This window comes from Verticillium alfalfae, genomic scaffold (genome assembly GCF_000150825.1).
Source record: "Verticillium alfalfae VaMs.102 supercont1.4 genomic scaffold, whole genome shotgun sequence".
Taxonomy (NCBI): Eukaryota; Fungi; Ascomycota; class Sordariomycetes; order Glomerellales; family Plectosphaerellaceae; genus Verticillium; species Verticillium alfalfae.
Genome location: NW_003315035.1, coordinates 1,508,576 through 1,518,768, shown reverse-complemented (window position 1 = coordinate 1,518,768; position 10,193 = coordinate 1,508,576). Strand labels below are relative to the sequence as shown.

Here is a 10,193-nt window from a genome sequence, read left to right as displayed (position 1 = left end):
GGCGCAGAATGGCGCCATCAAGGCGGCGCAGCTGCACCAGGTCCATCTCGACTTGGCGGACGTCACGACCGCAGTCCGCGCCGCAGACGCCTTCAAGAAGCACGAGTCTAGGCTCGACTTTTTAAGTCAGTCCATTCCCGGCCCATGGCAGTAGTAGCAAGGTGACCGCGCTGACGCTGGTTGCCCAACAGTTCACATGGCCGCGGCCACGGGCAACCCACGCCGTACGAAGGACGCATGGGAGTCGCACATTGCCGGCGAGTAAGAAGTGTTCCCCTCCCCACACGCGCACATCACAGCCAGCCCCCAGCTTCATCATCGAGTTAACCACTGCTGTCCTAGTTTCGCATTTCACTTCCTCTTGACGAACCAGCTCCTGCCCCTCCTCAAAGCCACGGCCCGTCTACCGGGGGCAGACGTCCGCATCGTCGGCCTCACCTCCGGCGCCGCATCCAGCTTCCTACCCGCGGGCTACAAGCCCAACTTCACGTCCCGCGACGTCCTCGCCAACCCGGCCCCGTACTACCCCTGGGCCTGGCGCTGGTTCACGAGCAGGGTCTTCGTCCTCGACATGATCCTCTACTCCATCGGCAAGATTGCCGGCACGGGCTTCATCCGGGCACTGCAGCGTCGGCTCGACGAGGAAGGGGTCCCGGTGCTCTGCACATCGATCCATCCTGGCGAGGTGCGTACCGATAAGACGGTTGGGTCGATGGTGCCGTGGCTTGCGTCGCTTGTGGACGGCAACTTCTTGTCGTTGGAGGAGGGGTCTGGGCATACTATTTTCGCGGCAGCGGCGCCGCAGTTGAGAGAGGAGGAGGCAAAGTACAAGGGGCAGTATCTTATGCCGCTTGGCAAGGTTGCGAAGCTGCATCCACTTGTTGAGAATGATGAGGAGATTCAGGGGCTGTGGCAGAACTCTGAGGCGGCTATCAACAAGGTATTGGCGGAGCAGGGACTGCAGGAGATGTTGCCTTGGTAGGTGGGCCGTTGATGGAGTTACGATATTTACAGAAGTTTCCAATGCAATATTCGCACAGCTAGCCAGATAACACGCAAACGACAAATTCCCAGGGTTGGGCTTAGATGTTTAAAGAGTGACATTTCGGCATTATGCGTGTTACGCTAAAGAGTGAGTGCTAGCCCATCAGACATAATCCAATCTTGTTCTGTGTCAACTAGCGAATGCGGACCACGCGAACCAAGTGCGAGAGCACCTAGATCTCATTCTCCTTCTTGCGGATGTCGTAGACGGCAATGATCTCTTCGGCAGCCTTGACACCAGACATGACCATGGCACTGTGCCGGATTAGCCTCGAATATGGCGCACCCCAGTGTCAAAATGAACTCACCCAAACGTAGGGGCCATGCGGTTGGCACCGTCAACCTCACTCAGTTCCATACCGCCAATGATCAGGCCGGGAACGACTCGCGGGTGCCCTTGACAATGGCATCTTCGGCACTGTTCATGTCCAGACCACGCATGCCACCGAGCTTCTCAATGGCCTGCATGCTCACGAAGGCGCTTAGCGCAGAAGGCACCAAAGGGGCCGTCGTGGCCGGTGGTGCTGAGAATGACTGGAGCGTTGATGGTGTTGGGGTCCATGCAGCTCTGGTCGCCGTGGTGCATGGCGACGAGGGTCCAGTTGGTGACGACGCCAGCGACACGAATGGCATCTCCGTCACGGCGAGTAATGAGATCCTCAACGGTGGTAGCGTTGAACAGCTTCACATTAGGGAAAGACAGAACGCGTGACAGAAGGGTCGAGGTGAAGAGCGCAGCGTGCTTGACGACGACGTGGGTGCCCTCGTCCTCAAAGGGGACGCCGAGGTCGGCGAGGAACTTGTCGGCGGGCTTGCGCATGACCATGGCGCTGAAGAGCTGACCGCCGAGCCAAGCACCGCCGCCAGGAGCGACGCCAGCCTCGATGATGGCAATCTTCAGATCGGGGCGCTGCTTGGCGAGCGAGTAGGCGGCGGAGAGACCACAGCTGCCAGCACCGACAATAACGACATCAGACTCAGCGTAGGTGTCGAGGTCCTCAAAGTAGCGGCGACCCATGGTGCGAGCGACCTGCGACTCGCGGATCGGCTCGAAGGCAAAGGCATCCCAGTTGCTGTTGGTCTTGGGGGCCACAGCAGGCTTGGTAATGCCGTTGCCGACGGACACGCCGCCCTTGTGAGGGAGGGCGGTGGGCTCAACGATCGAGGTAGCGGAGGGGGCCATTGTAGCTGTAGGTTGTTTGAGATATCAACTAGATCGTGTTAGAGGTTCACACGATGGGGGAGCACAGGGGAGGCTGTGAGAGCATGATCCTTTCGCTGGTATTATCCAGATCAAGTTAGGCCGTATAATCTCAGAACAGGATTGCATTGTGTCTCAAGGTCGTCCACCATCTCCGCCTCGGGATGGACATGAAGGGTGTCAATGTCGGGGCGGGTGGATGGAAGAGCAACCGAGAGATGCAAAACCCGAACACCGGCTCATTGCTCACAACAGATATCAAAGTACCTGATGATAATGAAGAACTTGAACGTTCGTCATGGCACGAGGCCACGACGCCTGACGGATAACCCTTGCGTGGCCATTGCTCTCTCTGCCGGTTTCGGCGAGAGGCGTACCGTCAAGGTGGACTGCGGACAAGGAGAGAATCAGTACAGGTCCGGAAGGAGGGGGTCAAGGGGCAGTGCTGAAGAGCTTGCTCTGCGTACGATGTGTGTAGTAGTGTGTGGTCTGGTGATGCTTCCGTGGTGTAGAAGATGGAATCTGATGATGTCGAAGGTTTAGAAAGAGAAGGAGGAGGGTTGGCCGTCAGATTCTCTCAGAATGACCACCTTTTTATATCCGGGTCATGGCCGGTAGGAGCCCGAGCCCCCCCCCCCCCGCTCGGCTGCATCAAGGAGGGAGCGGGGAAGACTCAGGCGAGGGAGGAAGTCTGTTTCGTGGTACACAGCATCGTGACGGAATGCGTGATTAATGGGCTGCAACGGTGGATCGTAACGGACCAAACGGATGGTTGAGAGGAGACGCCAGTGCGTCTTATCGCTCGTCGTTGTCTGGGCTCTGGTTGGTGGTGGTGGTGGTCGAGACGGAGGCGGTTGACGTGGGGTGTTTGGAGGGGAAGAGGTGCTTCCTTGAGAGAAGCTTGGAGATGCCCGGTGCTTTGGGGTGGTGGCCTTTGTGGTGCCATTGGCCAATGGCACAAGGATCGATGACCTGGGGCAGGGGGGCGTCACCACCATCACCACCCACCATTTCTACCATTTCAACCGAAGCTCCACTGGAGAGTGTCACCAACGCTCCACTGGAGAGTGTCATTCTCTCGGCTTGAGCCGGACACTGAGGTCCTGACGTGCCGCATTGGTGGAAAGAAGGTTCACGGTGGCATGGGAAAGCGTGATTTATTGCGGCGTCTGATGCTAGCTTCTTCAACAGTTTCATGCTCTCTCGCCCCAGCTGCAGCTACTACACGGAGATCACCTGGGTGTGACCTGTCTGTCTTGTCCAGAGATGACTTGGTAGGCGGCGCCTTGCTACGTACCCAGCCGCGGGGATTTATAGCACTGACAGCTTGGGCCTCTGAAGCGAGCTCTAATCAGAGGGCTGTGGCGTCTCGAAAGACCCCTAAAATCAAGGTGCCACTGGGTCTGCGTGGGGGGGGGCCGAGAGCCCCTCTCAGAACCCCCTCCTTTTTAGCGTCTACCGTGGAGACGACGCGTCTGATGCGTTGGAACCGCGATCGACGAAAGAAATGTCTCCATGGTCATTAGCCGTTGGACAGTCTCCCCCACGACAATCTCGATATCATGCAGTTTTCAGACGCTGCCATTCGACAAGGCAGCCCCTTCGAATACACTTCCGGAGCACCTCGTCCGCTTCCTCGTTGCCAGGCATGTGGCACTGCCAGCGACAGCCTCCAACGATGTGCCGGCTGTACAGGCGTCCTTTACTGCAGCAAGCCTTGCCAGACGTCACAGTGGTCCTCGCACAAGAAGACCTGCAAGCTCGTCGGGGCCCGTCGCAAGGCGTACGAAGACGCCGAAGCTGACCTTCGCAATGCCGAGCCCGACCCTTTCACGCCGCCCAACGTCTTCGAGACCTCCGTCGGCCACTTCTACGCCATTCCAGAGACGCGGCCCTATATGCGGGCTCGCTACGCGCTGACGCAGACCCTCATCCACCTGGACACCGTGCCCAGTCTCGAGGAGGCGCTCGACCACGGCCTGGACATGCTGCGTCTCAACCGCAGCGATGAACTCGGCCTGCGCCACCAGCTGCCCTCCGTCATGGTGCACCTCGGCAGAGAGCAGGAGGCGTATGACTTTGTCAAGTGGTGGGTCGCCCACGCCGACGACGAGAGCCATCTCAAAGACATGCCCGACTCTCCGTTTCTCGACCTCGAGAATGCCAATGCCCTCGAGCCCGTCGACCTCTTTGTGCGCCGGAAGGCGGCCGGAACGTTCGAGCTTCACTCGTTGGCCCTGATCAAGATTCGCCTCCTCTTTGCACTGCAGAGCGCAGAAAAGGCTGTCGCCGGCGCAGCAGGTTGCACAGTCCAGGAGAAGATCGCTCTCCTTGAAGCGGCACATCACAGCAGCGCCATCACTCGCCATTCTGACTCTCTGCTGATTCTGGCCGAGGACCCGAAGCCCGTTGTTGACGAGCTCGCGAGACAGGTCCGCGAGGTGGTGACCGCCATGCACCGGGCCAATAAATACCTGCTGGATGCGATGGCACAGCCTGATACTGACCTTGGCACAGCAACCGCATCGTATGTAGAAGGTTCCAGGGAAGAGGCGCACGCTGCGAGAAGTCATTCACTCCGAGCATGGAAGGGTACGCCTGGTGCTCTCGAGCTATTGGCATCCTTGCGCTGGGAAGCACGTCCTCTTCCTGCGTAAGTTCTCAAGACAGATAGACGCCAGGTGACTTCTCCTTTGCCAACATCTCCAGACCACTGAATCAGAGCAATCACTTCCACAGCAATGGCAAAAAATGGTTATGAAATGTGGAGAGGCATTTCAAAACGATCAAAACAACACAAACACACGAGGTATCTTGAGGTTTAAAACGGTACACTACGCAAAACACCAAACCACGTCAAAGACGCTCGAAAGCAGCCATGATGGCCTTCTCGGTCCACGTCTGATACGTCCTCGCGATCCACTTGGGCTGCTTCCACCACAGCCAAACGGCGCCGACGATGAACGGGCTGCAGACGAGCGCCTCAAAGACGGATACGAGGACCTCGCCCTGGTGCTCGCTCTGTGCCACGACCTCGGAGTAGCGCTGGTTCTCGAAACTGACGCGCGAGTACTTCGTCTGCCAGCCGAGGCCCGGCAGGTAGACAGACATCATCTCCTCGAGCCACTTGCGCAGGCGGTACTTGGGCGAGAGCACCGATGCGCGCATCTCGACGTAGTTTTGCAGTGCCAGGTCGTTGATGGGCGTGCGCCGTGCGCGTCGGGCACGCGGTTCGTCGTGTACTCGGCGAGGGCCACCTCGCGACCGTAGTCGGCGGCGGCGGCGGAGGCGCTGGCGGCGTCGTCGTCGTCGTCATCGTCGAGGGGCTGTTTGACTCGGCTTCGGCGTGCTTATCGAGAATGGAGAAGAGGACGCGGACGTCCTCGAGGCCGGCATTCATGCCTTGCCGTAGAAGGGACCATGGCATGCGCGGCGTCGCCGAACAATCACGGCGAGGACTTGTAGTGTACGGCTGCATTTGACGCTGATGAAGGGGCCAGGTGAGGATTCCTCTCGAAGGACTCGATGAGCTCTCTGCCAGGGATGAGCTCCGTGACGCCGGGAAAGTGCTTGTCGAAGAACTCAGGGATGCTGGCGGGGTTCTTCTCGAGGGCCAACGTTTGCGCGCTGGGCAGGAAGAGCGTGCAAGTGAAGGATCCGTCCTGTAGCATGTTAGCCCGAGAGCTCCAAGTTGAATCTGGGAATTTGACGCACATCGCTGGGAATGGCGATGAACATGAAGTCCTTGCCGGGCCAGATGTGGAGATGGTTTGGCGATATCCTAAAGACGGCATTCGGGTTCTCATCCGAGCGGACCTTGACAGGCTTGATGTGGAATTCACACCACAGCGTGCCGATGTAGTCTTGTCGATAGTTCAGCTGCGCAAACTTCATCATGTGGTACCGGACGGCTGAGTGGGCGCCGTCAGCGCCAATCATGAGATCAAAGTCGATTTCAATCTCCCTCGCCCTGCCGGTGGCCGACTCGGACGTCATGACCTCGAACCATGCCTTGCGCTTCTTGAAATCGGCACCTGTGAGTTTGTGGCTGAAAAAGAACTTGACATTGGGCATGTCTTCAAGAATGTCGAGGAGCCGCTTATTGAGGCCAGCTCGGTCGACAGCGAAAATCGTCTGTTTTGGGTCAGTTTGGCTGAGTCTACGGCATTCTCCACGTCAAGAACGTACACGTCCATGAATATCATAATCCTGTGCAGCTTCGTAAAGGTCACCATTGGAACCACGGCCGTGGATCATACGGGCCGCGCATGGGAATGGTTGCACCAAACACGTGCTCAAGCAACCTCGGCTGGCCAGCGTGGCGGCATAGCATTGATGCCACGCTCTGACAGAGCAAGATTGATGGAGCGAGTGAAGTTGAGCAGTGTCGTTGTAGGGTCTCGCAAATCTAAGGATCTTTGTCAGTTGTGCGATCAAGTCAAAGAGCAGCTCCGGCAGCCATCTTGACTTCGTAGGGAACGAAAGACCCTTCAACTCAAAGGGACTAGGATGCAATGTGGCAGGACAGAATGAAAAGCAATTGAAATTCTGCAAGGTGATTCGAAACGCGCCGATCACTATCGACGGTACCAAGCACTCGAGAAGACAGGCAGACAATTTTTGCGGGAATTGTGACGATGACGGCTCCGTCACGCGACAAAAACGCATACTCAGCCATGACAACTCTAGAGCCAATGGGACTTACCGGGCCTCAGTTCATAAATCTCTACATCATGGCCTCTCTTAGCCGCGTAGAGCGCTGCCAGAGAGCCAACAGGGCCGGCGCCGACGACGACAAACTTCTGCTTCAGGACCATGCTGACAACAGTTGACAACAGGTCAGCGAGCGAGTGACGGCGACAAAAAGGAGTTGTCGATGAGAGAGAAATGCATGATTCACTCGCAGAGTCGGATGTTTGGGTAACGACCTAGACTGTGCTGGGACGGGCTTTCGAGCGATACCGCCGTTGCCGGTTAATCACGACGCTTAGATAAGACGGTTCCCATTTGCCGGGAGCTCTTCCCACCAGCAGGCGCTCGCTCCCGAGGAGACACTCCCTAGGCCTAGGGAGGTACTCCCTGGCAAACCTGGGTCGCTGAGGCCATCCGGCCGGCGACTTGCGGTTCTGATGACTAAAGCTCGCGACAGCCTGCCGAGGGGTGGGGTGCTGGCTGTGCCTATCACCTATCACACTAACAGCACCAGCGACGACTTTTTGGAAACGGCATTCAGAGTCGAACCGCGAAATCCTGCCACCTGCGACTGTCGCGAATTCTTTCCCCGCCGTCCTGGAAATCGCAGAGTATTTTTTTTTCCTACCGTCTTTCTGACGGTTCGTCAAGTGATTTGCCTTATTCTCCTACTTCCTCCACCTGCCAACTGCCCCAACGCCTCTCGAGAGTTGCCGTCTTCACCCCGCCACTCGCAACAAAATCGTCCCGCCACCATGGCTGAAGAACCCCCCGCGAAGCGCAAGTGCATGGGTGAGGACTGCTCGAATGATGCTGGCTCCTTGCAATGCCCAACGTGCCTGAAGGTAGGCATCAAGGACAGCTTCTTCTGCTCGCAGGACTGCTTCAAGAAGAACTGGGTGAGCTCGCGGTCGCCGCCTGTGCTGATCATCCAACACACTACTAACATTCTCCAAGGGAACCCACAAGAGCATGCACAAGTCGCAGACAAGTATACTCCACCACATCCTCCCGCCGAGCGTAGTCTCTAAACCTGACCCAGAGACCGGTTACTTCAACCCCTTCCCGACCTACCCTTACACCGGCTCCCTGCGCCCCGTCTACCCCCTCTCCGCAAAGCGCACCGTCCCGAAGCACATCCCGCACCCCGACTGGTCTGAGGATGGCATTCCCAAGTACAGCAGGTCCATCATCAACAGGAACAAGGCGGAGATTCTCGATGCCAAGGGCATTGCCGCCATGCGCAAGGTGTGCCGGTTGTCGCGCGAGGTCCTCGATATTGCGGCTGCCGCGATCAAGCCTGGCGTGACAACCGACTACATCGACGAGGTTGTCCACAAGGCGTGCATTGAAAGAGACGTGAGTATAAGGATCGGACGATAACAAACGGAAAGAGTTGCTGACCCTCCCTCGCCAGGCCTACCCCTCGCCGCTCAACTACAACCACTTCCCCAAGTCCGTCTGCACGTCGCCCAACGAGGTCATCTGCCACGGCATTCCCGACCAGCGCCTTCTGATGGACGGCGATATCCTCAACATTGACGTGTCACTCTTCCACGGCGGCTATCATGGCGATCTGAACGAGACGTACTACGTCGGCGACAGGGCCAAGGCGGACCCGGATGCGGTCAGGGTTGTCGAGACGGCGCGCGAGTGTCTCGACCTTTCCATCGCCGCCGTCAAGCCAGGCACCCTGATCCGCGAGTTTGGCAACATCATCGAGAAGCACGCCAAGGCGAAGAACTGCAGCGTCATCCGCACGTACTGTGGTCACGGCATCAACAAGCTCTTCCACGGCCCGCCCAACGTGCCTCACTACGCCAAGAACAAGGCAGTGGGCGAGTGCAAGCCCGGCATGACGTTTACGATTGAGCCCATGATTGCGCTTGGCAAGTACCGCGATGTCACCTGGCCTGACAACTGGACGAGCACGACGATTGACGGTAAGAGGACGGCGCAATTTGGTAAGTCACATCATGGTCAGAATGGACATTACACAGTGGTGCTGACACGTCGGAACAGAACACACCCTGCTCGTGACAGAAGACGGAGTCGAGGTCCTGACAGCCAGAACCGCGGACTCGCCCGGTGGACCCATCCCGATGCCCGAAGTCGCGGCAAATGGAAGCGCATAGTGATTCGATCCCGGTGGGCGAGCATATTCGGTGGATGAGGGCGTTTAGGGAGCATAGACAGCGAGCTGCGCGGCAGCAGGTGGGAGAAGAGTTTTGTTCCGATCTTTGCCCTTGGCTGCCATATGGTCAGGCACCAGGCAGACGCCGATGCCGACGTGAGCATGTGGCCATGTGCCTCTTATCTGGCCTCGGTGACGTGACGACTGAGCTGTCAACCAGGCTGGGGGGGGGGATCACCCAGCCACCTGCGTGATGATGAATCCCCTCTTGCCCCTCTAGCCCTCTTGTAGTACCTTGTGGTGCTCCAGTATTGCCCCTCCTGCCCTGCTCGCCCAACCACCCACCCGCAGGGGACCAGCACACCCTGCGCCAACCGAGCGGGCTCCCTGGCGGACGCACGGTACAGGGGAGTCCCGGGTGGCCAGAGCGCCCCAAGCAGTCCCCGAAAACAGTGGTTGTAGCGCGCCTCCGCAAGCGAACAGTTGCTGATGGGCTGGGTTGGCCGCCGCGCGATTAAAATTCGGTGTCCACCGAACCGGCCACCGACCACCGGCGACTGGCCAGGGCCACTCCACACGCCAGCCAGCTCCAAGACCCAGCACCCAGCAGCGCCCATCACACCAGCGTGCGCCCGGGGGGGAGGGACCAGGCAAGGCCATCGAGCCGCCTCCGGGTCCAGGTCTTTCATCTTTCATCATCAGCCGTCTCGCCCCAGTTTCCCCGATTTCCACTGCCCACCTCTCAATTTTCCCACCACCAAAACCACATTCGACTTCGCGATCCCGCAACCTGTTCACTTGGCTCTTCCAGGCAAACAGGACCCGTCGCAGAACCAGACTCGTCTCGAGAAGTATCATCCTCGGACCTCTTCCCTCTCCCGACCCTCGAGCTCTGCCTGCACACAGCAGCGACCAGCAGCTCCCCTCCCCCAACCGCCACCGATCTCGACGGTGCTCGAGTCGTGACCTTGGTTCCCCCTTGACACATACCACCAACACCAACGACTTCTCTGTTCGACAGAACGACCAACCGTCAAAATGTCCGGCGAGGCGTGGTTATACCTCTTTGCGGTGCTGATCAACGCCGTCAACCTGTTCCCTTCAGGCTTTCTTCCACCATCA

The 10,193-nt window shown here is 58.3% G+C and overlaps 5 protein-coding genes across 5 annotated transcripts; 3 read left to right on the top strand and 2 right to left on the bottom strand.

Annotated features, from left to right (window-relative positions):
- Window positions 1-196: 196 nt before the first annotated feature.
- VDBG_03909 (predicted protein) lies at window positions 197-982 on the top strand (the record flags this gene model as incomplete). The annotated part of the gene is made up of 2 exons (XM_003005910.1): window positions 197-261; window positions 343-982. 2 exons carry the CDS (start codon window positions 197-199, stop codon window positions 980-982), a joined length of 705 nt encoding a protein of 234 aa, XP_003005956.1.
- Window positions 983-1,088: 106 nt separating this feature from the next.
- VDBG_03908 (STI35 protein) lies at window positions 1,089-2,227 on the bottom strand (the record flags this gene model as incomplete). Its single annotated transcript, XM_003005909.1, has 3 exons — window positions 1,089-1,299; window positions 1,353-1,440; window positions 1,519-2,227. 3 exons carry the CDS (start codon window positions 2,225-2,227, stop codon window positions 1,218-1,220), a joined length of 879 nt encoding a protein of 292 aa, XP_003005955.1.
- A 1,580-nt stretch (window positions 2,228-3,807) lies between these two features.
- Window positions 3,808-4,902, top strand: VDBG_03907 (conserved hypothetical protein; the record flags this gene model as incomplete). The annotated part of the gene is made up of 1 exon (XM_003005908.1): window positions 3,808-4,902. One exon carries the CDS (start codon window positions 3,808-3,810, stop codon window positions 4,900-4,902), a length of 1,095 nt encoding a protein of 364 aa, XP_003005954.1.
- Window positions 4,903-5,101: 199 nt separating this feature from the next.
- VDBG_03906 (kynurenine 3-monooxygenase) lies at window positions 5,102-7,062 on the bottom strand (the record flags this gene model as incomplete). The annotated part of the gene is made up of 5 exons (XM_003005907.1): window positions 5,102-5,536; window positions 5,716-5,907; window positions 5,960-6,379; window positions 6,434-6,588; window positions 6,951-7,062. 5 exons carry the CDS (start codon window positions 7,060-7,062, stop codon window positions 5,102-5,104), a joined length of 1,314 nt encoding a protein of 437 aa, XP_003005953.1.
- A 630-nt stretch (window positions 7,063-7,692) lies between these two features.
- Window positions 7,693-9,072, top strand: VDBG_03905 (methionine aminopeptidase; the record flags this gene model as incomplete). The annotated part of the gene is made up of 4 exons (XM_003005906.1): window positions 7,693-7,836; window positions 7,895-8,296; window positions 8,355-8,901; window positions 8,960-9,072. 4 exons carry the CDS (start codon window positions 7,693-7,695, stop codon window positions 9,070-9,072), a joined length of 1,206 nt encoding a protein of 401 aa, XP_003005952.1.
- Between the last annotated feature and the right edge of the window lie 1,121 nt (window positions 9,073-10,193).